Source organism: Neolamprologus multifasciatus, chromosome 18 (assembly GCF_963576455.1).
Source record: "Neolamprologus multifasciatus chromosome 18, fNeoMul1.2, whole genome shotgun sequence".
NCBI classification, from domain to species: Eukaryota; Metazoa; Chordata; class Actinopteri; order Cichliformes; family Cichlidae; genus Neolamprologus; species Neolamprologus multifasciatus.
The window spans coordinates 25,158,139-25,184,235 of NC_140456.1; the positions used below are offsets into that span (position 1 = coordinate 25,158,139).

Genomic DNA, 26,097 nt, shown 5'->3' on the forward strand with positions numbered 1-26,097 from the left:
ATATTTAGAGAATAATCCTCTAAATCTGTATTATTTATTATAATAATCTCATAATAATCTAGTTAACATTGTCTAAACCAGAGTACAGTCTAAGGTCTTCTAAGTAAATCAGGAACTTCTCCAAGAAGGTGAAATGTGGAAAATAGAGAGGTGACACAGGGAGAAAATGGTTGCGTTAGCTCAGCTAAACTGGGTACTTTATCAAAGCAAGTCTCACCACTCTGACTCAGTGGAGACTAATTGAAGCATTATCTAACTGAACTTTCATCTCAAAGGTCACCAGGAGATAAAAACTGCATATATAGAATCTCCAGTCAAATCTGATTTTTTTTTAAAAATCAAGGCTTGTTAACTTTTACCCTAAAATAAGTACAACCAATCTTAGCTGTCAGTATTTTCCAATGTCCTTTTTTCATAAGTCTTTGAGTGTCTCCGCTTTGTAACGTCTCTGATTTCTGGAATAAAGAAACACAAGCGACTGACAGAGAATTAGTTCATACAAACTGTCAGTTGCTTAAGTCCAGCAGGTAGCGGAAAATCTACTGAATGATATGCCAAGAAGCCTTCTCCAGATTTCTCCCCACATTTTCCCCAAAGCAGTTATTGTTATGACAAGTTTGCCTGTCCAGTCAACTTTCCTTACAATATGCAAGATACCAGTTCTATATCTGTCACTCCACATATGGAAGTGACTGTGTACTTTAATTGTTTTAAACCTGCCTCAAGCACTACACATAACTGATAAATATGGAACAGCAAGTGTGTCAAAGACACAGAAACTGCAGCATTGTCCCTTTTTAAACTTTATGCCAATTAAAAGTTGTTTAATAATCACACTTGGACAGCAAAGCCTCGGTTAGCTCTGCCTGTGTGGTAGTAAACTTCATTTTATTTCTTGAACCCCGCTTTCATGGGCCTCATGCAAACCTTCTCTCCAAAAATGTTGCACAACCTTGTCAGAGCGAGTTTTGACCTATCAGAGACACGGTAGCGAGCCCGAGCACCCACTATTACTGCAATATCCTTCCGCCGAGGAATATAGTCTGGAACAATTTTAACATTTTATTGTTTATCTAAAGACATATTTGAACACAACAAGTAGTGTGTTAAATAAAATGTGATTCAAAAATTAAGTCAGTCAACTAATACTTTATTTTCAGCCAAATTGGGCACTGAGTTTGTCGGTGAAAATAGTCCGGCTCCATAAATGCAGTTGTATTCTCGAGCAGCGATCTTTCCACTCGCATGCTGAAGTTGGGAACAGATCATGTCTAGCGATTCTGCTGATTACAACAGGTAAGAGAATACGTTTGGGCGTGTTTTTTTTTTTTTTAAACGACGCTGGATATTTATCTGCGTCTAACCTTGCGAAAGTGGTTTTCAGTTAGTGTTATGCAAAATTAGTTATTAAATAGCTAACTAGGCCCCAACCGCTGGGGCTAACTGTTAGCTATGTGACGCTAGCTGCTCCGTTACACACCGTAGTTCCAAACAGCTTTTAAAAGCATTCTGGTTTAAATGTTTAATATTTGGCCACGTCTTACTCAAAGTATACCAGGACTTTGTAGTGATTAGTAGAACCCTTTGTTTACTATTGTAGCTGGAGATTATCCAAATTGAGAGCCGTCGGTCCAGGCTGTATGTAGGCCTCAGAAGAAGCCACCGTTGGCAGTACAGGCCCAACTGTCCGACATATTGGCTAACGGTGAGCGAAGCGGAGCTCCATGTTGAGGTACATCCAACGTGTACAGATGTAATTTTAATCTCGAGTTACCGGGGACCACAGTGGGTGTAAGGAGCCAGCCTCAAATCTTTGGAGGTTACGTAAGCGGCCATTTTATGAGGGACTAGCAGTGGAGCCCGGCTCGTGCAATTTGACACGTGCGCTCAGTGAACCTCCAGACTGTGGAACTAGATCGCTGGGGCGTAACCCAGGCTACGATTGACTATCTCACTACATATATAACGTAATTTCTGTGTTTTAGTTTCTCACCCTGATCGCGAAATAGGTGGTCTTATTGTTGGAGATGAGTGGGCAGCAGGCCTTCACATTAAATGACGCCTGGAAGAAACGACCGCTGTAGCATGCTTTCAGTTTATTTTTCAGGTCACATTTTATGTAAAAATTGAAGAGTGTTTAATTTTCAACAGCTCAAGAGATAGAGACCATGGGGGACCAGATGGAATGGAGCCTGATGGTGTCATCGAGGTAAGTAGTATGGCGAAATATAAACACTGGCACTGTTTTTTTTGGCTGTAACTGGATCATTGAAGTACTAATTCACCCATGTACTGTCTTTCCCCAATTCAGAGCAACTGGAATGAGATTACGGACAACTTTGATGATATGAACCTGAAGGAGACTCTTCTCAGGGGCATATACGCATATGGTTTTGAAAAACCCTCTGCCATTCAACAGAGGGCCATCATCCCTTGCATCAAAGGTACAGATACTTTTCTTTTTAAACTCAGAATAGGATTGTCGATGTTTGAGTGAAATGATGGTCTACCATCTTTCGGGACTTACCCAAAACATGGGGATAACTTTGTTTCATGCTGATCACTCAATACTGTAAAATGATTAGTTAATGAGTCAAATCTTGCAAAGGATGATTTTGTTTAGCCTGTCTGCATGTTTCTGTTTTGAGAAACAAATATATGTACTTAAAATAATTTTTTCCCCTTACTGTCAGGCTATGATGTCATTGCTCAGGCCCAGTCTGGAACTGGCAAGACAGCCACATTTGCCATCTCTATCTTGCAGCAGTTGGATATTGAGCAGAAGGAGACTCAGGCTCTGGTTTTGGCTCCGACTAGAGAGCTGGCTCAGCAGGTATGCTGTTCCTGAGGTCACGATAAACCTCAGCAGTACCTCAGACCTAAGCAGCGTACTGAGGACACTAATTCAGATCCTAAGGTACAATCTTTTAAAGATTTGTTCAAATTCCAAAAGATTTGACGAGTATCTTCTTAAGCTAATGTAGTCTCTGTCCGTGGCTACATTGGTCTGAAAGGTGAAATGCTTTCGAATTTTTCTGTGAAAAACTGAGTGATGTGATGGCATACCATCTTTCGGGACTGACTCTTGAAATGGAGAGTTTCTTTTACTCTACTGATCACTTTAAACAGTTTTTCTGCAGTCTGGAGTTTGCGAGTCTTGTCTGGCTCTCTGTGCAACATTATCTTAAACAAGTTCTTCTGTCCCATCTCCCCTTCTTAGATCCAGAAGGTAATTCTGGCTTTGGGTGACTACATGGGGGCAACCTGCCATGCCTGCATTGGAGGGACCAATCTCCGTAGTGAAATACAGAAGCTCCAGGCCGAGGCCCCTCACATAGTGGTGGGCACACCTGGACGTGTGTACGACATGCTGAACAGGAAACACCTGTGTAAGTATTACAGGTCCTGCTTACTGGAAGCTCGGATTGGTGATATGTTTGCTAACAAACATGACATTTCTCTGCAGCTCCAAAATGGATCAAGATGTTTGTTCTGGATGAAGCCGATGAGATGTTGAGTCGCGGCTTCAAGGATCAGATCTATGAGATCTTCCAGAAACTGAGCACAAACATTCAAGTAAGAAACCAACGCACACCAGAGAACAAATAAGATGCCCTTCTGCATCAACAGAGGTCTGCTATAATTGTGTGATCCAGATTTTCTGTTTCATGCAATGATGATAGCAGATTTTTACGTGGAAGGAGATTATTTTGCACTTGGCTGAAAATGAGATGTGGTCGAACCTCTTTCTTAATGTTCGTTGGCTGCAATCTCAAGGTCAAGTGCCACAATTGGCACTGGCCTTTAATACGCTTGTAACAAATCTTATGTTGATTTTTTTTTTTGGGGTGGTGGTGTAACATGTAGTGCTGCTTCTTCAGGTGGTCCTGCTCTCAGCCACCATGCCAGCAGATGTGTTGGAGGTAACTAAGAAGTTCATGCGAGATCCCGTTCGCATCTTGGTGAAGAAAGAAGAGCTTACCCTTGAGGGTATCAAGCAGTTCTACATTAATGTGGAGCGAGAGGTTGGTAAGATTTCTGCTGATAACCTTGTACCACTGTGAATGTTTTAATTTCCCTTCTCTCTAAAGCACCCTGCTGAAACTGCAGGAGCCAAGCCTCACAGGTTTAGCTCATGTGGCCGTGTAAGCATGGGTACACCAGAGAAGGAGATCAAAGGCATGGTATTGGAAATGAGGCTAGGAGGGACCTCTTTCTTAATGTCCAGTTTCCTTTGTCTCGAGATCCTGTGTTACACAATAGCTGCTCCTCATTTAACATGGAAGTGGGGTAGATGTTAAACTACAGGATTCTGCTGTGACTTCATGTTGATGTTTTTCAGTTGACAGTGCTTTACATCTCATAACCTCATGTTTGTTTCCAGGAGTGGAAGTTGGACACTCTCTGTGATCTGTATGAGACTCTGACAATCACACAGGCTGTGATCTTCCTCAACACCAGGAGAAAAGTCGACTGGTTGACTGAAAAGATGCATGCTAGAGACTTCACAGTCTCTGCTCTGGTATGACATGTCCTCTCCCTGCTTGAATCTTATGTTGGTGCAAGCAAATGCTTTTGCTCATCAGTATTAATCTATATTTTCCATTTGCAGCACGGTGACATGGACCAGAAGGAGCGTGATGTGATTATGAGGGAGTTTAGGTCTGGCTCAAGCAGAGTGTTGATCACTACTGATCTTCTGGTAAGTGTCAGGTGTATGAAGGGTCAAATGATCATCTGTGACGTTACAACCCAAAATGTTTTTAATCCTGCAAAAGTCCTGAAATGATCAAGCAGTCGAAACTTTTGGGAGATTAGGGCTCGTTCTCCACAATGGGTTCCTTTAACGTAGGAATCTGTTACTTATTCGCGAGCAACATTAATAATATGCAGTCTTCATCAGTCTGACTGTTAAGGAGTTAAATTGAACATGCCCTTTTCTCCCCTCCCACACCAGGCTCGTGGAATTGATGTACAGCAGGTTTCCCTGGTCATTAACTATGACCTTCCCACAAACCGTGAGAACTACATTCATAGGTGAGTTGAGTTTCTTTGGAAGAATGTGCTCTGTTGTTGCCTCTCTGAGTCTAACATGGTCCAATTTTCCTCCACAGAATTGGTCGCGGTGGCCGTTTTGGCAGAAAAGGAGTTGCTATCAACTTTGTGACTGAGGAGGACAAGAGGATTCTTCGTGACATTGAGACGTTTTACAATACAACCGTGGAGGAGATGCCTATGAATGTGGCCGACCTGATTTGAGCCCTGAGATTTTTCTTTTTGTTTTAAACGCAGTGATAGCGATTGTCCACTTGCATTGTGCTTATTATTCGAGGGGAAAAAAACTTCTCAATGCTAAACCTTCGATCAGAATTTTGGTATGTGTTAAAAGCGAGGTGACTTCTTTGGTGGTCCCTCTTGGACAGTTGTAGATTCTGACCTTGACAGTTGATTGGTTGGAGCTGCAAAGCCATGGGGTCTATAAGCATTAAGGTTCTTATCAGGTATTTCTTTCCATGTTCACTTAAGATGCGTGTATTCGATGTTCTCCACCATTTAGTAACTTACTTGTGGACTAAAAGGTATAAGTGCTGTATAAAGTCTGCAAATTATGTTATGCCAACATATGTGCGATGTATCGTGGGCCTGCTTAATAGAGGCTTTTGTCATGTTATACTGTAGGATTCACTTGCCTTTTGTTTATCTTTGTGAATGTGTTTAATTTAAATGTACCATATATATATTTTTATTTTTTTTATCCCACTTGCTATATATCAGAATTCCTCACTGGTTGGCTATATTTTGCTGACGTGGTTTTACCCTTACCAGAGTATATTGCCCGTTCCCCTCCTTGACTACTTTTCAGATTTCCTCCTCTTGGATTATATGAATGTCTTAATAAACTTAAAAGTTGCTCTAAGTTAACTTGTTTTGGTGTCTGGCTCTATACTGTTGTTTTTGTTTAGTAGTTTTTAATAACAGGATTTTTAGAACACTGGTTTAAGTGCTGCAACTGACATTCATAGACATGAAGAGATGCATAGTGGTGTGAGTGCTTGCAGTAGAGCTTATGTAACAATTCCACCTAGTGGTATCCCTGCAGCAAGATGAGCTCAACATTGGCAGCACAGTACTCTAGTATTTTAAACTTAAAATTAGTGAACAAATTGAAATCTGTGAGACTAGATCAGGGGTGTCAAACTCCAGTCCTTGAGGTCCAGTGTGCTGAAACAGCTGATTAACAATATGAGGTCATTAGCAAGACTATAGAACTAGACTGCATGCTGGGGTGGCAACTCCTAACCCTGCTCGAGTAATTTTAAATGTAAGTGTTTGGAGAATTGTACGTCGAAAAGTACTTTTATTGCACCATTGTCATTCACACATGAGCTGTTGTAACATAATTGAAGTGGCTGGATTGCTACCTCAGAATGCAGTCAAGTTCTAGTCTCTTGCTAATGACCTAATTTTATTCAGGTGTGTTGCAGCAGGGACACGTGGAAAAGTTTCATGACACTGGAGTTTGAGACCTATGCTCTAGATCAGTGGTTCTCAAACTTTTCACAATAAGTACCACATAAAATATATGGCTCTTAAAGTACCACCCTTATAACCGGCATCAAAGTACAGTAGTATATGCCTGTTTACACAAGACAATTTTATTATGTGAATGTTATTTATTTGAACTGTCATACACAGGATGTAACAAGTGATCAGAACATGTTAACATGGTTTATTATTTCATCTTTAAAAAATGTTTGGAGCGTTCCTATGTACCACTAGAGGGAGCCCACGTACCACCAGTGGTATGCGTATCACACTTTGAGAACCTAAAAGTGTTGAAATGAACTCCAAATACAGGGAAACTATTCCATTTAAATCTAGGTCAGAATCTGGTCTTTGTTAATGCTACATGAGAAAGCGATCTTATTTTCCACTGTATGACATTAGTAGATATGTAACAACTTGTGTTGTTTTTTAGTTTTTAAGTGTTTATATTTGTCCACACATGTAAGATAAGTCAATGCTGCACTATTATAAATAAACACTAAGTGGCACTGTTCATAAAACCTGTGACCTGACATGGAAAAAAAAGGACTGGGGTTTAAAATCCAGTTAAGGCAGCAGAGGACAGAGATGTACACGAGCTGGGACAGCATCTTTGTCTTCATTACTTCATGTTGTTTGTCCAACTCCCACCAAGCCATGGATGTGTCAGTTTTGCATATAGCATTAGGCTGATAGGTCTTTGGGGAAATTACTCTTTTTTTCTCTCCCCATTTTGCCTTTTGTGGTGGTACACCACCACAGTGATTATTGGACCAAACAATCAAGACGTGGTTGAAGTGCAAACTACGCTTTAATTGAAGGGGTTTAACAACAGTATTGCACTAACTTTTTAGGAATTACAAATATTTTTTAGATACAGTCTTTATTAAAGACTTTATTAAAGACTTATTACATAAGTATTAGGATTGCTTTTAGGAACTTTTATTTTGCAGTCAATGACTGCCTGAAGTCTAGAACCCATGGACATCACCAAATGTCGTGTTTCCTCCCTTGAGATGTTCTCTCAGGCCATCACTGCAGCCACTGGGTTTCTCTGCCTTTAGTTTAGACTTCAGGAACTGAAATCATGCTCTGTTGCCGGGGTAGGGAACGTTAGTCCACGAGATCCTGCAGGTTTTAGATCTCACCCTGGGTCACCACACCTGAATCAAATGATTAGTTCATTACCAGGCCTCTGGAGAACTTCAAGACATGTTGAGGAGCTAATTTAGCCATTTAAATCAGCTGTGTTGGATCAAGAACACATCTAAAATCTGCAGGACACCGGCTCTTGAGGCCTGGAGTTATACCCCTGCCCTAAACAGTTAATGCAATATGATTGTTAAACCCCTTCAATTAAAGCTTTTACTTATTTCTTTTGCAATGAAAGTTTGTACTTCAGTCAGCTTACGAGCAGACAGTTTATATAAAAGCTGACATAATCACGCCCCATATAAGATAATGACAGATCAACTCATTCAAATTAGGTCACCAGGAAATATCCCGGTGCTCTTAGGTCACCAGGAAACATCCTGATAGAAAGTCCACTTATAAAAGCTTATTTCCATAGCGTTCCACTGTAGTCCTTTTATTTATAAATTTATACAAGAACATTAGAGATGCAAATATGAGAGATTCTCTCTCTTTGTTAAGAAGTCTGTATGGAGGAAAACACGTCAGTAATAATCTACTCTGGCATCAAATGTGTTGGTGTCACCGGAGACAGGAGGGATAACGTCAGCACACATAAGGAGTAAAGAAGCAACACATAACAGCAAAAACAAGCATAGGAGCAATTTGTCATTATATCTTTAGGCACTAGCAGCCTGTCACAAAAACACATTTGTTTCCATTTCTTTATTTGAATGTAGAACAAAATGTCAAAGATAACACAGTCTGACAGACACGAAATGTTTGCACCAACAAGATGATTTCCAAAAACCTTTAGTTGAAAAGAAGGCGTGTCTCAGCATCCTGTGGAAATGGGACAAGTGAACAAATCCAGCAAAGGCGTGGCACAGAACGTGAGAGATGCATCTGACCCTTCAGCTGATGATTATTCCCGTCATCAGAAATGGTCTCAGTGGAAGAGTGACTGTCAACCAGCTTACAGAAGGCAAACAGGGAGAATAGGCTGAGATATGCCAAACTACACAAGAACTGGACTGAAGATCTCATGGATTTGAATCCAAATTTGAAATTTTTGGCTCAAATCATTGTCAGTATGTATGGATGAGACCAGGAGAGAGGCACAACAGTGAGTGTCTACAAACACGGTGGAGGCTCTGTCATGGTTTGGGGTTGTCTGGGGAAGCGGTGTTGGGCGTATTGTCACAATTTATAGAATTCTGAACTCAGAAAACAGCAAATCTGTGAAGAATTGAACTTTGCTGTGATGTAGAGAAAAATCCCACTAGCAGAACTGATTACAGCCACAGAAACAGCAGTTTGAAAAAATTAACGTTACAGACGTGGAAGAAGAAACTGTGGACAAAAGTTTCGACCTGTCTCAGCAATGCAAAGCCCTCAGCATCCAACATCAGCACAGAGGAAGGGAAGTCATTTACCCTCGTCTAAACCATAGAGACGATTGTGAGAAAATTTTGTCACTCTCAGCAACAAAAATACTTATGAGCCCCTGAAACAAGACCCAGGAACTCGTGTTCTACTGGCTTGAGGAAATGCTACTGACCGGACCTCATACCACAGGCTTTACCCAGGGGAAGCTACACCAAGCCTGTATGGTTTACCGAAGATACATAAACAGGGTGCGCCTTTAAGACCGATTGTCTGTATGATCAACTTGATCAACTAAAACATGTCTAAGTTTCTGGCTTCGATCCCCAACCCGCTGGTGGGCAGCTCTGAACACCACATCCAGAACACCCTGGATTTTGTTGAGAAGGAGAGAGATGTTACATCTCTCTTCACTTGTATTCCAGTCACTGAAGCAGTGGAGGTAGTTTGTAAGAGATTACAGGATGACCCCAACCTCAACAGGACCACTCTCAGCACCCACCACGTGTGTTTGCTTTTGGAACTGTGTCTTAATTCCACCTACTTCACATACAAGGGTCAGTACTACAGGCAGAAACACGGGTGTGCCATGGGTTCCCCTGTTTTACCCATTGTGGCCAACTTGTACATGGAAGAAGTGGAAAAGAGGGCTTTGTTATGTTTCCATACGGATCAATAAATTGATGGACCTTTTTCACTGTTTTTGTAGGAAAATGTAAAGAAATGAGTGTTTGTTTGAGACTTCTGCACGGTACTGCAGTCTGTGACAGCGTGGGTTCTTCGACAAACAGTAAGGCTGTGCGTGTGCGTGTACTTCATTTGTTGCTTGACAGTTAAACATCTCTGGACTCTCTGATCATGTTAAGACGGTGGACAGTGGGAGACTCTGTAGACAGGCTGCAGACCGCCCATCCAAGCCGACATTAGAAACAGTACTCGTGTTTTGTGTGCCGGTAAGTGTAAGCTAGTCAGTTAAACAGGAAGAGGCTGGAGTTGATTGTTAGTCTGCCATTTGCACGCAAACCCACTGCATATAGAGCTCATAATGCAAGTGAAATAGACCATATATAGACCACAAAACAGCAAAAAAAAAGGTCAAACGGAGAGATAGCAGGAACCACAGGAGCGATCAAAGCAACGTGTTAGCTGCAGACACAGGTTAGGAAAACCCAAGAAATACAAAACCAGAGAGTACACTTTGTTAAGACAGTTGTCTCACTGCCACGTGGACATTGAGGTTATACCAGTTTTAATAAATGGGCCCATTAAGGCCGATCAAATGGGACCAGACTGACAAAGACTAAAGTGAAAGTAATTTTCTCTATATATTATAATATTTTATTTTAAATTTCCAAGTAAGAAATTTCATTACTTCTTTACTCCCAAAACACGAACAGCACATCAGACACAAAAAAACCTTAGAAGCCTCAACTTCTGGAATAACACTCTGTGATCAACCCGTAAACTATGAATTGAAGAAAAGAGTACAGAGAAGGCTGAGCTCACACTGTGGAGACCATTTATCTGAATTTCTGTCTCCTGCACTACAACCTGTTGTTTTCTTTTTCAAACCAACTGTTTTTGGTATAAACCAACAATTTGTAAACATGTTATAATAAAAAATAATAACAATACTAATAATACAATATAAGCACGTGAGAATACAAATGTCAGTTCCAATGAATGTGCTCAGCTCGAATCTTTCTGAATCAAAGCATCATGAGCTTAAATGCAAATTCATTAAATTCATTCATTAAAATGATTACATTACATGCATACATCTTTAAATCTGCAGTTCATCAAATACCACTGAGAAATCTAACTTCTCTTTCTCCATCTCTGAGTCAAGGTATCTCACACTCTTTTGTCTCCCTGTGAAATACAGCAGCTGGACCTTTAGCTTGCGACACACTGCAAACACACAAACTGCACACAGACAGTTTGTGCAGTAAAAAGTAAAAGTAAAAGTATAATTTATAACGTTTATACCCCCGAGTATAAACGTTATAAATTATACTTTTAAGCCTAAAATAATGAGCTTGATTTAAAAATGTAAAGAGTAGAAAGTTGGGTCATTTATGTAAACATGTAGTGAGTGAAAGTAAAAGGTTAGAAAAATAAATATTCTTTCTTTTTTTTTCTTTAATAAAGAAAAAAAGAAAATGATACCTAAAAATACAGCTTAAATGTGGTACTTTGTTTCTTCACACCTGTGAATTTGCGTAAATGTTATACAGACGAAGAGTTGTATGACGCGCAAAATGTCCCTTTTACACCAAGCCAAGCGAGAGACTTGACACATTTTGATACCCACACCTCTAACCAAGGTCAATCCACTGATCTCCACCTGTTTGAGCACATTTGTCATTTGCTGAACGCAGAACGATTTATGGCCAAACTGCTGCAGGCAACTTCATTTTAAGTGTGCTCTTTGTGTGCACAGAGGGAATTACGAAGACTGAAATTTGTACTCTCCAAAACATTTAGAGGCGGCGGCTGTGAGGTCATCTACTAATGGGAAGATCCGAGGTTTGATTCCTGGCTGCTCCGGTCTGCATACCAAAGAACCCCTAGTTACTCTCATTCACTCTCCAATGAACACATGAAAGAGTCCATCGGAGAGTGAACGTTAAATAGAAAGCACTTAAGTAGAAAAAGGATGCAACAAAAGTGCTTGTGTGCATGAGGTATGTGTATAAAGGTGCTTTGAGTGCTCGAGTAGAAAATTGCTATGTAACAGCCAGTCCATTCGCCTTACATAAGGAAACTTTAATGCTTCTTAGCAGCTTGTGTGACGCTGCCTTGCTGGTAAGTTCAGACAATGATAAATGTCTCTGTGCTGTTGCTGGATGCTCAAATGTTCAAAAGTTAGGTCATCGGGTGAAAAAGCACTTCATATCGACTGATTGACCCTCGCATTAACTCTTTATTTCCAAGCAAACCATTATAAAAGGCAGAAAAAAATCGTCGTGCTTGTTGTCCACAACATCTTTGTTTTTAATTTAGAAAACACCGTTTCACCCCAAGTCGGGTAACCCGACGGAGTGAACAATCAGAGATCTGGACACAAGAGGACTACGCAGACTTTAGACTCCCCTCCCCAGCTCTTGAACTCATTATCCTGTTGTCGGTTTCCTGATTGTGTTTGCATGACCTGCTTTGTGTGAGCAGTTTCTGAACAGGCTGCACATATTTATAGTATTTTTTTAATTAGCCGTATTTAACTCCCTATCGCCCCCTCAGGGTTGTTCAGGTGCGCTAATCAGCACAGTCGGTGCCTATTTTTAGGAACTCTCCTCTGTCAACACAATTATTTTCCAAATTTGCCTCTTGGGACCTGACAATAGCTTCTGACGACTAAAGTCAACACTTAACTCCTCGCGGGACAATTCCCAGAAATGATGACTTGAGTGAAGCCGAAAACAAACAACCGGCAAACAGTCAAAGTAAACAGCTCCACACTTTATGTGACATATCCCACTTTTCTAATTTGCATTTGAACACAACTTCATATTTACAGCTTCAAATGGACACAGAAGTCTTTTTTTCCCCCCTAAACTCAATTACTGCCAAACAGATGCAGACAGCTGGGACCGTTTTCTGGACGCTCCTAAATCCTCCTCTCCCTTTACAAGTTGTCTCGGAAACGGAGCATCTGTCTCTAGAACAGTTAATCCAGGCGACGTCGGATTTCAGGAACGAGGTGCAATAAATATGTATGCAGACAGTTTCCAGTGAGGCCAAGCAAAGGGAGCACAGGGTGGCATTTTCATCACCTGTGCTGACTGCGTAATATCAAGTCAAATCCAGAGAGTTTAAAAGTTTAAACAAAATAAAACTTCAATTCAATATTCAAAGGGAAGTTCTTTAAATATTTTTTTATTCAAAATACAGCTGCAGGAAAGAAGAAATGGAAACAATTTAGCAACTTTAACCAAGAGGGGAGCATGGAGCAAGTGAGCCTTCCAGTCTGATGTGTGTAGTAGCTCCTTTGGTTTTTTTCTAGCTAAAAACTTTAAGGCAAAGAGTATATTAATGGAGGCGTATGCATCTCTTACTGATTAAAACAGAATCCCTGCTTTCATTAAATGAAAGGTTAAAAATATTTTTGGCCTCAGTGCCGTCGATCTGACTGTGGCGTCAGACGGACGCCTGTTTCGGGAACTTTTTTATTTTAACACAGGAAAAACCACAAGGTTTCGACAGCACACTTGCTGCGTTGTTCAGTCTGAATGCAACGTTCTGCATTGTGGTTGACTGCTTCCCACCATAACTGATGGCAGTTAAAGTAAACCACCGCCCGCAGATACATTATGGCCTCCATTAACAGGTGTAGGTGTGGGCGCGAATAAACCGCTTCAACTAAAAACAAAATGTTTTTTAAAAAAATTGTAATTTAATTCATTCAATTCAATTCATTAAACATTTTACATAAAGAGTGAGAGTTGACGTTTTGAAGTTTCACTTTGTTTTTCACACAAGCAGAAACCAGACAGCAGAGTGATAGTAAAATATGCTCTGGAGATCTTTATGAGCGAACATCATCTTTAGATTCATATCACCTTTTTTGAAATATGCAGTCAAAGTGCAAAGGTCTGCTGCTGGTAGGATTTTACATTAACTTGTAACTCGTTTCTTACTTGCTGGCCACATTTATACATCCACATTATACATCCAGGGATGTATAATGTGGATACAACTCTTTAAAACTTACACCAGGTTTGGCTTGATTGCCAATCTTTGTGATGGTATGACACTGTTGCATCTGTTGAAGTGAGATACATGAATTACTATGTGCAGCTATGCCTCAGTCCCACAGATATGTACTGAACAGGGGGCACACAAAGGGTTTACAAACCACCTGACTTGAGTATCTTTAGTATGGCGCGAAAAACCCACGCAAGCACTTTGGAGAAATGCTAAGCAGGGGAAACAAACCTTTCAGTACTTCAAAGGGCTGGCTTGAGGTTTCCTCAGATCTTGTTTCCCTTTTACACAAACTCTCAAGTTCTTCACCAGCAACAGAGTGCAGTCTTTATTCCGATTTTAAAAAACCCAAACGAAAAACAAATAACACACATTTTTACAAATGTGAGTCAAATCTTTTTTTTCCCAGCGCAAAAGTAGAGAAGAAGCGTCACAGGTCTGTTCGATTAGCTATTTCACACATCATTGTCATCACCCAAATGAATCACTTCCATTTTCACAGATAAGTCAGTCAGTTTTAATAACCATGGCTCGTTTATTTAAGCCTCACGTTTCACAGTAGGACAATGAGGATGTGGTCTTGTCATTTGCACCACTACTGAGTTTGAATTGCGGCGATGTGTAAACATTGAAGACCTTTTGAAACACTGTGCTGTGAATGAGAATCTATTGTTTGAACTCTAAACACACTGACCTCCCACCCACAGTGACACAAATCGCCGGGTCTCGAACACAACACTTCAACGTGACTGTCCGACTGAAAGGACCGAGGTAATATTCTCAGCAGTACCCTCATGTGCTCATGATCTACAGTGTGACACATTCGCACTCACAGTCTGATGATACGCACAAAGTGTTGAGTAATACTAGGAAAAGGCTGCTTTGCAGGGGTAGGTGTTGAAATAGTAGGGTTTACAAAGCAGAGCCATTTTCACAGCGGTGCAGTACAGATCCCCTAAGAATCCGGAGACCTGCTGCTTCACCTGAGGGTGCGTTGCTGCCTTCCAAACGGCGTGAATGTCTTCTATGTGTCCATGTGATGTCATCATCTTTGCGTAGATACATGGGTGATACGGCGCCTTGCCCTCTCCTGAGAAATAAGTGTGCTCCTGTGGTGACACACCCACGGTGTTGGCGCAGATGCCCATGAACACATCGTCTATGTAAATGGATGCGTTCAGCGTCAGCGTGGCGTGGTAGATTTTCTCCGCGACGTCACTGGAGACAACATACGCAGCTCCAGCTGTGTAGTCCGGGTAGGTCACCCAGGGGTACATCTCATAGGAAACGTAGTATTTGCTCTCCTTGTCGCGGATGGGCGGCGCGCCTCTGTGCACTCGACCAATCCAGAAGTCTTTAACACCTCTGCTACTCGCGTCCTGCAGGTAGCTCACCAGGTTGGGCATGTGGACGAAGATGTCGTCGTCAGCGGTCATGAGGAAGCGGGCGTGTGGGCAGCGGCTGTGCATCCAGTGGAACTGCATGATCAGCTTCAGGGTCAGGTTGTGGAAGGAGTCTAAAAAGTCTTGCTGGATCAAGTCGCCGTGGAGACGATTCTCCTGGATGAGCTGATCCTGAAAACCAACGCTACTCCTCTTGCTCCACAGAGGCTCCGTCTCCTTGGTCTGAACTGCTCCCAGAACGAACACCACCTTGACCGTCACCCCCAGGGTATTTTGGATGTAGGTCTCGTTCCCCCAGGTGGACCTGATGGCCGTTCGCCTTTCAATGTTCTCTGGTGACGTTTTGACAAAGAGGAGGAGGAGAACATCTTTCCCGACGCATTTATTGGGGTGGTCCATAAGGTACTGGAAGTTGCTGAACATTCTGGCTTGCTTTCGGGGGATGGTGAGGCTCTTGTTGATGTAGGTGAACCGGTTGACCAGGTAGCGATAGGAATAGGATTTGACGTGGCTGACGACGCTGTTGTCCAGCTGCTGCCAGCAGACCATCACCACAGACAGCACAAGGCAGGTGGTCATCACCTGCACCAACTGGCATTTTCGAACACGGCGGAAATTCAGAAACATCCTGGAATGGGATCAACTAGTGGCTGCGGTCCCTGTCTGAGAGGAGGCGGCAGTGGAGCAGGTGGTGGTGCGTTCAGGGGGGGTAAGGTAATGGAGGTCGACAGTGTTGTTTGATTGCCTCAGAGCATCACTTGCTTGGTATTCCATCCTAGGCTCTCCAACATTCAGCAGGAGGCAGAGGCAGGGGTGAGACTCAGTGGGGGCTGCTGGGAAGTGTGATCCATCGGGGTGGGGGGTGGGGGGAGAAAGCCACTCAGTCACTCAGCAGCAGACGACTCATTATTCGCCCACTTAATTTTTGGTTCTGCAAAGAGAGAGAGCGCATTTATAGTTTAATAAATATAAATTAATAATAATAATTTATATTATATATAAATTAAATATAAATTAAACTAAATATAGTTTAATTTAGAAAAAATCTGTGCAAGGTGATTATAGGCAACTAGAACCACATTTAAAAACAACAACTAGATGTGAAAAATCATTTTATTTTACTAAAATAAAAGTCCACCCTGAAACTAACTGAAAATAAACTGAATTCAAAACTAAAAATTTAAATGAAATAAAACTAGTCAGAAAATGCAAAACTGTAATAAGGCTGCTTCCGTGCATTTCAAAAGGAGGAAACGGAAACATTCAAAAGGCATACCGTCCTTCTTGGTGGCAAAGCATGGCAGATGCATCTCTCGTGTCAAATTCAAATTTCGCAAACATACTTTTTGCCCGCCATCACCCCGTGAACCCCACATGTACAAGTCCCAGAGTCGCACCATTAGCTGAAGAGCACATTGTTTGTGGTCGATGGGAGATGGTGGTGTTGGTGGGGAATCTGGGGGTCATGGTGTGAGCGAAAAGAATGCAAAAGCCAACGCAGCAAATGTTGCAATACAAGCTTGTCCATAATGGAGGGGTTTACTGTGCAGACCCAGTGAAATCGCTGAGAGTCATGGAAAACACTCTGATACAATGGACGGTGTCAGAATAGCTCAGCAGCACAATACTGGACGAGAGTAACTCGCTTCCGTCAAGGCCTAGGCTAAAACCAGGGGGGGGTGCCGGGTGGGGCTGCTGTTGGGTCGCAATGAACGCAGGGCATGCGACTCCCAGTGCGCCCCGAGAGCTTTTTAAACATCACTGGGTGGCCTGTGCCTAATGGGGTCAGTGGCTCCGAATGGCTTTCGTTTCTCTCTGCCCAATAATGAAAAACGCTTCACAGAAACGCTTAACACTTCATCTAGTTTATTACTTTGCTGCCTGCGTGATGCGCTCCTTTTATTATTATTTTTTTTTCGCAGATATTTTATAAGAGGGAATGCATTCATGTCTTGATTACAAGCCTGCCAAAGGGAGGGTGCTTAATGGTGCGTGACATGTTAGCATGAATTTACAGGGTTTGTTTACTCGAATCACAATAGAATTAAAAACATGCTTCAGCCTTAATAACTGGGAGAGACATTATTGGGTATTTATTCTAAAGGTTTCAGATATCTGTTTATGGGGGGAGTTGCGCCTTCCTATAGAGGGGATGACGTGCAACAATGCACAGCTAACAAAGACAGTGTTGTAACACGAGCTGTGAAGGCAGTGCCACAAGCAAAAATCATTTCCATTTAGTGCTATCTGCATGTGCTGAGGTCAGAGCTTGTAGCACTTTTTAGATGCATGTGGAAATGAGGAACTATATGCAACGTTTACAGAAGTATAATATATCCGTTACATGCACAGAGTAAAGAAGAACATGTTGCATTTCTCATAAACAATGAACCAGTTAATCTGTTACACTATCTGTTAATCTGTTATATCTGATAGAGAATCTTCAGGACTCCTGTGTTAGTTGAAACTGCACTTTTCTCTACACGGATGATTCTGCTACAGGATTCAGGATACAATAAACAGACAGCAGCCTTAAGCCAGTTTCTCTACCTAATCTATTCCCCTTGTATGAATAGTCTTGTAGCACAGAAGCAAAATGAGAAGGAGATGGGGAGGGGGGCAAACTGTGACCTGAATGATTATTCTAGCACTTACCGGCAAAAGAAAGTTTCACCGTATGAATCCAGCGACAGCCTCCTCTCCTATACTGAACTGCCTTCTTGACTGCACGGTGCGTCTCTGCTGTCTGACGTTGACCTCTCCTTCAGATGACAAGAGGCAAAAGACTCAACAGAGGCTGGCATCAGTCTTCTGTGAAGTAGTCAAACCACCTGTGGGAGGAACCGAGTGAGAAGGTGTGAAGTAATTTTTTTTCCATTTTTCTGTTCCCTCTCTTGGTCTGTGTGTGCAGTGCAGACTTCTGCTTGTTTCTGAATGAACCATCTCTGCTCTTGCGCCCTCCCTTTTTTTTGCACTGCAGTCAGTTTTCGGTAGGTTGGTAGTAAAGTGCAGGAAGGACAATAAGAGTAAGCCTACTCCGACAAATATACTTTCAAGTTCACAAGAAAACTCTCTGCACACGTCACACACACACACCTTTGGATTTTCTGAACCTGTAGGAACCAATCGGTATCTGAAGATAAATGCACTATAAACACACTGCATCCTGTATACTAGCCAACGGACACATCATTGGTCCCTTTGTCTAACACCAGGAAAGGACTACCTTCAAAAGAGAGTCAATGCAAAATGTGCAGGCAATCAGTGACAGGCAACCTAATCAACGCACTGACAGTCCGACTATAAAAAGCCCACATTTTATCCATTCAGTGTTCACACCAAAGCCTCAGTATCACAACCCTTTTTATTTATTTAGCTTTATAATGAAATGTAGCCGCCTCCACTCCATTAAAACAGGAAATATGAAATCCTAAAGCGGCGTGCCCTGAATTTCACCTGAGAGCCGGTGCGTTGGATGTCTAAAAATATACAAAATGACCTGATTAGACAGAAATGTTTGTCAGGAGGTTACAGAAGTGAAAGACTACACTATGACTATGACTACACCAATACAGTTAGTCATAACTGTATTGGGAAAGTGTGAGGAAAGAGTTGTGCTCGGGGTTGGCTTCCCACTCGCACACTCACAGTAATGCTCACATGCTTATTTGATCAACAGGCACACAAAAGGATCTCAGATCACTGGGACAGTTTTAAATTATGGGAAAGCCATAAAACCAGTTACAGGCATCATTAATTTACTTTATTAACATTTAACACTAGGTGGTTTGGCACCAAAACAAATAATCTAGTTTTTCACTCCACTCATTTATTCACATGATGATTTTTGGCCCCCCTCCTCTCATTGTTTCTTTGCATATGACTTGTTCCTGGTTAACATCCTGCATTGAATCGGGAGCAAACTGGCCACGATCAGGTGCTTCCCTTTAAGTAATGCACGTCTCTGTCTAGAATCCTGCAGAGAGCACCTGCTCAAGACCGGTTTATGGTAAAATGATGTTCTTTCCACTGACGGATTATGGACCCAACAGCGCTCACTGAAATCTTCAGTAGTTTATAAATTCTTCTGTAACCAGTGACATCAATATGTTTGTGGCGGAGGTGTGGTCCCGGGCGCGGCTGCAGGGGAGGGGTGGTGCGGTGAGCTCAACGGGGCGGCGCTGGAAACGCAGGTGAAAACAGCTGATGGCGTTTTGGACTGATGATGCTTTCCTTACCCTTTATAGTGAGACGGGAGAGAAGCGGAGGGGGGCTGGAGATCAGCTGTGACCGACAGCTGTCAGACTGTGGTCGGTCATCACGAACAACGAGAAATAAAGTTGGTGTCTGAAAACAAAGACCTGTGCCTGTGTGTGCCTGTGTGTAGTGCATTCCACAATGTTTAGCAACAATAAAGTGTTGCAAAAGCTCATTGGTTTTTCCTGTCACGAGATGTTTTTTTGTGTAACACCTTGGTAATGAGCCATCTAGCACTTAAAAACCGACTGATACTGAAAGTAATAAATTCCTAAATTGGATTAGATCACAGGTGTCGGGCTCCAGGCCTCCAGGGACGGTGTCCTGCAGGTTTTAGATGTGTCCTTGATCCAACGCAGTTGATTTAAATGGCTAAATTTAAGTTCTCAAGAGGCTGGTACTGAACTAATCATTTGATTGAGGTGTGTTGACCCAGGGTGAGATCTAAAACCTGCAGGACACCGGCCCTCGAGGCCTGAAGTTTGACACCCCTGGATTAGATGTTCAACTGGAACACTAGTGACACCGAGAGCACCCTCTGTGATGCCTCCAGCTACCAAGTTGATACTGCATAGCTGCAGACAGGCAGACATACAGCCCCTCCCCTCAGCAGTAGCTTAAATAGTTAATATTCACAACACTAAACAAAGAAAGCTCCCATTAAAACAACACTGGAGTACTGAACATTTACTCACGGTGCTTGTTTTCGGCACCTCTATGCTCCGACATGTGGCGGTGCGCGGTGGCCATACCTTCTGCTATCCCAGTGCCTGTGTGAAGGATATTACTCTGACCGCTCTGCAGCTGTTGGAAACCCACCACAAAGCCTCAGCAACAGTTGTTCATGTCAGTACTACTGGCTTAAACCATCGTCAGAGACCCTCAAACAAGACTTTGTACACCTCGTGTGCAGTCTGCTGGATACCGGAAAGCAACACATCATCTCCGGGATACTTGTTTTCAGAGGTTAGCTTTCCTCCCAGGGATTTTCAGCCATAGTTTGCACTCTAGTTCCACGCCTACATTTATTGGAAAGGTTGCTTTAGGAAAGCCATTCAGCAAATGTTTGCCAAATCAAACATGCAGATCCAACAGCTGTAGTAAGCCCTGTAGAAATAAGGGAGCAACCAAAAGTGCTTTTACCTGCCGTAGTATCAGTCTGTTAACCCTCTGGGTTTGTTCAAAATCACTTAGGTCTGTAATTTTTTATTATTTTTATGTTTTTTTGCCATTTTTTCTGCATAAAGCTTTTAAGTAACTTCAGTTCTTTTCATAAATATAAAATAATTATTACTTTTTAAATTTTTAACCCTTTAAACACCAGTTTGTTTGTCCACTGCACTAGCTGGAAGACAACCTCAAATCTCGCAATTTTATACAATTGCATTGCTACTGAAATTTCTTGTATTATTAATAGTAGAGTCTGGGGCATGTAATTGATTCACATCAACACTGATTATAATGCATTGTTATTTTTGTGCAGGGAGAGCAAAAACATAAAAACTCCCTCTCAGCTTGTTCGTGGCCAAAAATGGCCACCCCTTGTTTACGTTTACAAAATGCTATAAAATTCATATATATTAAGAATATTTTCCACTTTTGACCTCATCTTTTAGATTAGCATCAGTGCTGTTCATGAAAATCAAAATTTCATTCAAATTCAGAATTTTAACCCTTTAAATACCAGTTAGATCACATAATTTTAATGATTTACATAGGGATAAAAGCATAAAATCGCCATGGCCAAAAAGAAAATCACACATGGTGTGTTAGTGGCCAGAAAGGCAATTTAATGACCAAATAACCCCTGAAATGACCAATGAAATGATCAAAATTTATATTCCAGTGTGTGTGTGCTTCTGTGTGCATCCTCATTAGCAGTAAGATGTACTAACCACACTAGAGTGGTTTTTGTAGGCCCACTTTCTACACCTGGTGCAAGGGGCTGCTGTTCCAATCCTGGAGGTGCTCCTTTTGCACCTTCTGGGGAGCTGGGGAGGAAGCTCTGGGTTGGTTCCCCTGTGCCAGTTTTCATCTGAGGAGTTCCTCTGCCAAGGTGACCGAAGGAAAGACGTTGTCCTCGGAGCTCCTCTGTCAGTTGGAGTCTGAACCCCTTTCCCCTTTTTACTTCAGGAGAACTTCCAGTGTTGTCATCCAACATGCTAAGTATTGCTTTATTCTGGTGTAGGCTTTATCTCTACTTCATCCATAATCCTCCAATCCTCACACCTTCGCCTCCCGTGCAGGTTTGTAAGGGTGCACAGCAGCTAAAAGATCTCCTTTGTTATAAAAAAGTCAAAAGTAGATCTCAGGCTGCTAATGCAGGGAACTGCATACAGGGAGAGCCCTGGTTTGATACCAGTGGGTACTGGATTGTAGAGCAATCTCTCTTCAGTGGTGGGACCCACATGGTTTTCCTTTCATGAGGGATCCACTCAGTCACCGGCTCCTCGGTCTGAGAAAATGCTCCTATGTTCTTTTCCATCAGCTGCTCGGCCTCCACCTCCATGCCCCCCAACCCCAATCCTCCCCCAAAGAAGAGGATTCAGGCACTGGCTAGTACTCAACATCAGTGGGGATACAGTCAGCCTCTTTGGAGATTGTCCCCTCATCTTCTGGAGAGGAAGTTTCTTCATCTTGGGCAGATGTCTTTTCTTCAAGGGCAGAGGACTGCTTGCTGTCCTTGCTCTCTGACCAGATCATATAGACAGTGCTTGAAGCAGTGATGACCTTCTTGCCATATAGCCAGAATAAATGATCTGGAAGCTGTTAGGCTTACTTACAGCAGTAGCACTGTCTGCATCTGCATAAACTCCAGGACATGTTTACAAACAGTGTTTGTTGTTGTTTGCGCTGCAGCTGCAGGTTTGAACTCTGCAAAATGTCCTGTGATTGTTTTTTTTTTTGTTTTTGTTTCTAGAGTTAATATTTTGGGTATGGTCTCTTTTTATGAAAAATACAAGAGTAAAAGTGCTTTTAACATGTGCTTCAAAGCTAAGTTTGACTGGGAACCTCAAAGCTCAATAGCCTGCATCAACAGAAATTCACTGCAGCCTATGTAATGTTTGATGCGTCATAATTTATTCCAGTCTATCTTGCAAATACATGTTTGTGCTGCAATGTCACGCACAAACACAACCTATTAGATCCTTAAGATCAAACCTGTGTCAAAATTGTTTCATTATATTGGTTCATTGGAGTGTGGTAAGCCATCAAAGTCCGCTACTAGAAACTCGAAATATTACATGAAATCGCTTGCTTGGCCAAAAATGGGTAAATGATGTAATTTGGTAAAAAAAAAAAAAAAACATTAAAAACTACAATTTTCATGTGTTGAGTTTAGAATGAAAGCAATTTTACCTAAATCGCATAATATAGTACTGTCAATAACAAGGAATCAAAAAAGGTGGTTATAATGGGTTTCAATTGGCCAAAAATGGCCACGATAGAGTCAAGAGGAACAATTTGGTGTATAGTGAATATTATTGACATTATTAAGGAGCTGATGTTGAAAATTAAAAAATCTGAAAAAAAAAAATACACACCTTTGGGAAGTTTCATTCCATTTGCATTAACAGAACAAAAATGGTTGAGAAAAGAAAAGTGAAGTGGCCACAAATGGCCAGGATAGAGCCCAAAGGGTTAAGTTACTACTATTGTTTAACAAAAAATTATTTTTACAGTTATATGGTTTAAGTATTAAACTTCCTATTTGTGCTTTCCTCATTTTAAGACATAATGACTAACTTTTAAAGAGACTCAGTCGATTACTAATGTATAAATAAAACACTTTTTGAACAATGGAAAATGCAACAGAAAGCTAATTATTTACAAATCCCTCAAGTCTTATTTAACTGAAAACAGCACAAAAGACAGACAAATGGATTTGCTAAATATGGGACGAATAAAATGTTTCTTGTCTCGTTTTGTTTTATGAACAATCTCATTTTAAAATATCAACAGACAAGTGTCTACTCTAAACGCAGGAGTCCCTCAGGGGCTGAAACTGACAACGATTCAGATGATCGGGAGGAAATCTTCAAACACTTTGTGACGTTACATTTAAACTGTTGAAATAGTCTTGAAGTCAAAATGTGGAAGTAACGGTTGTTGTTTCAAGACAAAGTGCCACGGCTGCTGTACTTGTGAAATCGCACTTCAGAATCACTTTTAGTAACAAGGAAGGAAATGATTTCTGTGGTGATAAGTATAGGGATGCTGAAAAGATGGTGCAGGAAGCTGCGTCTGATCAGATGGAGAAAAAAAAAATGTGGGAGAGTATTTGTATAAAATGAAAAGTCTGGCAGACAGATATAAGAATGTCGTGGATTACACCCTTGTGCACTAAACAGGATGTTGTTTTATCACAACATGGCAGATCAATTTGTTTTGTCAACACATCTAAACAAGCCGTTTTGCAGATGGTATAACGAACTTGGCAGTTTATCTTAAAACAACAACTGTAATCTGCACATTTAGACTTTATTCTCAAAATGATCACCAATATTTTTCTGTCTAAGTCTGTGAACCCCTCCCCTCTTTTATCAGAGACAAGACAGACAGTGCACTCATATCTGAAAAGTAATCTACAAGAGAGGCTCTCAAACAATAGATATATATATTTTATGTAAGTTTCTGCAGTTCCTCTATGTCCCACTTGAAGCTAGCGTCAGCCCCCATAGACCTCATATGAAAACAGGAAACGTTACAGTATTTAAAAGCATTATTACAACCTAGAACCAAGAGAAAGCAACAGCTATCAATGCTGAGGCTTAAAATGCAGCCACTGAGACACTGTACACTGAACAAAGCAATGCCATGCATTTCTGTTCCCTTCCCCAAACAATGATGATACAAGCCCAACCATGATCGCAAGATAATTCCTAAATAGGAACACACTTCAACACTCAACGGGAAAGCAGGATGCTTTGCAAAACATATAAGAAAACAATTCCGACTAACGATGGAAGCAACAAAATCGCTTCACTGGTTGACTGAGTCACACTCATAATTAACACCGATTTAAACCGGCTACAAACGGACACTCTAAACGGTTCAAAGCATCTAAAACACTTGACTTTGTCATTCCTGTTTTGTCTCTAAGTGTTTTTATGAATCTATGGGAAATACTTTGCAACCTCTTTATTGTGAAAAGATATCTGACACGGAACCAAAGTTTTATCTTTTCTCGCTCGCGCGCGCGCGCGCTCTTAAATATAAAACTACTTATCTTCAAATAGCAACAGAAGACGATGAGCTAGCTTAATGGCGATTACTTAATTAACCACTAAAATTAATTTAACCAAAGAAATTCTCAACATCTTGAAACTGAAATAAAGCATTAAATTCGTGTAATGTAAGTGGTTGTTCGTACCTTATACTACGGTCAGAACTCCCTCAGCCGCTGCCGACTACTCCACGATCCTCACCGTTTAATTGATCGCGCGGTAGCTGGAAGCAACCAAACACCCTCTCGGAGGGAGGGGTAATTTGCATAGAAGCACACAGTCTGTTAAAAAAAATATCTAATCTTATAAACCAAAGGACTCACATCACCCCACAAGAAAAGTAGTGACACTTGTAGCGACCAGGCATAAAAATCACCCAGCAATAATAACAACAGTAATAATGATTCCATAACAACAACTGCTTTAGTTTGGTTAGCGTCAGATCCATCAGGGTTGCCAGATCTCATGTTTCTGTCATGTGACGGGCTGAAGAAAACTAACAAAGCAAGTGTGAGAGGCCTCAAAACACAACTTTTATAAATAATAATAGCAAGTCCACACCACTTTTCTCCCCACTGAACAAGTTTGAACGTCAGGCACAGATTATTATCCATGATCTATCAACTCTGATTCTATCAGTATAAACGCTCAACTGAATGCATGCAAATTCTAATGACAGTTAAAAGTGCTGTCTTCAGGGCATGACAAGTAACCATGTTGATCTGTCTACCTAAAAGATGGTTCAGTTTTAAGTGACATTCATGCCACTTAAAAACCCCCAATGTAAACTGGATGTAGTACACTAATCCGTTAATCTAGTTTCATAGCAATCTGACTGTAAGAAGTTATCTGTGAGACTCAAAATGTTTAACAGGAACTGAAGTTTTGTTTGTCGCTTACAGCTATTTCTAAGAGTCTTTCCTTTATTTTTAGTTTTTGTGTATATGGGGCTTAAAGCATGCCAGCTTTCATGTCTCATTGACTCGCTATCTAGAAAAGGGTCAGGTTACAATCATTCATCTGCTGGAACAGAATAAAGTGAATGTGAGGAGTGGACTGAGGCCAGTGTTGGTGCTTAGAGAACCACCATGCGCAGACGTTGCTACAACTGTCGCTTTACTAATATGAGCATGCACTTGAAGCAGAGACATCAGAAGTGTCTTACCTGACGTAAGAAAAATAAAAGAAGTGGTCTGTTGCCCAGTGGTCAAAAGGAAATCCAGGTCTTAAAGTCTGGAGTCATAGTGGAGATTAAGTCCAGTCTGTGGGGATTTTGGGTGCCGTGTGATCAGCTGGTGCTGGTCACGATTGGTCTGTTGTGTTTTATCGAGTCCAAAGTCAACACCATTTCAGAGCACTTCATAGGAAATAAACGAATAAATTTTTATGGAGATTTCCTTTTTCAGCGGGACTTTGCCCACAGTGCCAAAAATGGCAAC

The 26,097-nt window shown here is 41.4% G+C and overlaps 2 protein-coding genes and 4 non-coding genes across 7 annotated transcripts; 5 read left to right on the forward strand and 1 right to left on the reverse strand.

Annotated features, from left to right (window-relative positions):
• The first annotated feature begins 1,162 nt into the window (after positions 1 to 1,162).
• On the forward strand, positions 1,163 to 5,917 carry eif4a2 (eukaryotic translation initiation factor 4A2). Its single transcript, XM_085139728.1, has 11 exons — positions 1,163 to 1,296; positions 2,152 to 2,209; positions 2,312 to 2,444; positions 2,694 to 2,833; positions 3,221 to 3,389; positions 3,467 to 3,576; positions 3,882 to 4,025; positions 4,385 to 4,522; positions 4,613 to 4,702; positions 4,958 to 5,037; positions 5,115 to 5,917. The coding sequence occupies exons 1-11, from the start codon at positions 1,268 to 1,270 to the stop codon at positions 5,257 to 5,259; spliced, it is 1,236 nt and encodes a 411-aa protein (XP_084995854.1). The 5' UTR covers positions 1,163 to 1,267; the 3' UTR covers positions 5,260 to 5,917.
• Positions 2,492 to 2,566, forward strand: LOC146498066 (small nucleolar RNA SNORD2). The gene has a single exon (XR_014871006.1). It is a non-coding gene; the product is annotated as a small nucleolar RNA SNORD2 (small nucleolar RNA).
• Positions 3,048 to 3,122, forward strand: LOC146498067 (small nucleolar RNA SNORD2). Its single transcript, XR_014871005.1, has one exon. It is a non-coding gene; the product is annotated as a small nucleolar RNA SNORD2 (small nucleolar RNA).
• Positions 3,614 to 3,793, forward strand: LOC146498068 (small nucleolar RNA SNORA81). The gene has a single exon (XR_014870998.1). It is a non-coding gene; the product is annotated as a small nucleolar RNA SNORA81 (small nucleolar RNA).
• On the forward strand, positions 4,077 to 4,260 carry LOC146498069 (small nucleolar RNA SNORA81). Its single transcript, XR_014870997.1, has one exon. It is a non-coding gene; the product is annotated as a small nucleolar RNA SNORA81 (small nucleolar RNA).
• Positions 5,918 to 14,285: 8,368 nt separating the features above from the next.
• On the reverse strand, positions 14,286 to 25,012 carry b3gnt5b (UDP-GlcNAc:betaGal beta-1,3-N-acetylglucosaminyltransferase 5b). 2 transcript variants are annotated; one of them, XM_085139729.1, is made up of 3 exons: positions 24,805 to 25,012; positions 17,829 to 18,004; positions 14,286 to 16,104 (listed from the first exon to the last, which is right to left on the reverse strand). In XM_085139729.1, the coding sequence occupies exon 3, from the start codon at positions 15,798 to 15,800 to the stop codon at positions 14,637 to 14,639; it is 1,164 nt and encodes a 387-aa protein (XP_084995855.1). In that variant the 5' UTR covers positions 15,801 to 16,104; positions 17,829 to 18,004; positions 24,805 to 25,012; the 3' UTR covers positions 14,286 to 14,636. The 2 variants fall into 2 exon arrangements, with proteins under 2 accessions (XP_084995855.1, XP_084995857.1); XM_085139731.1 differs by lacking the exon at positions 24,805 to 25,012 and adding an exon at positions 20,126 to 21,037.
• Between the last annotated feature and the right edge of the window lie 1,085 nt (positions 25,013 to 26,097).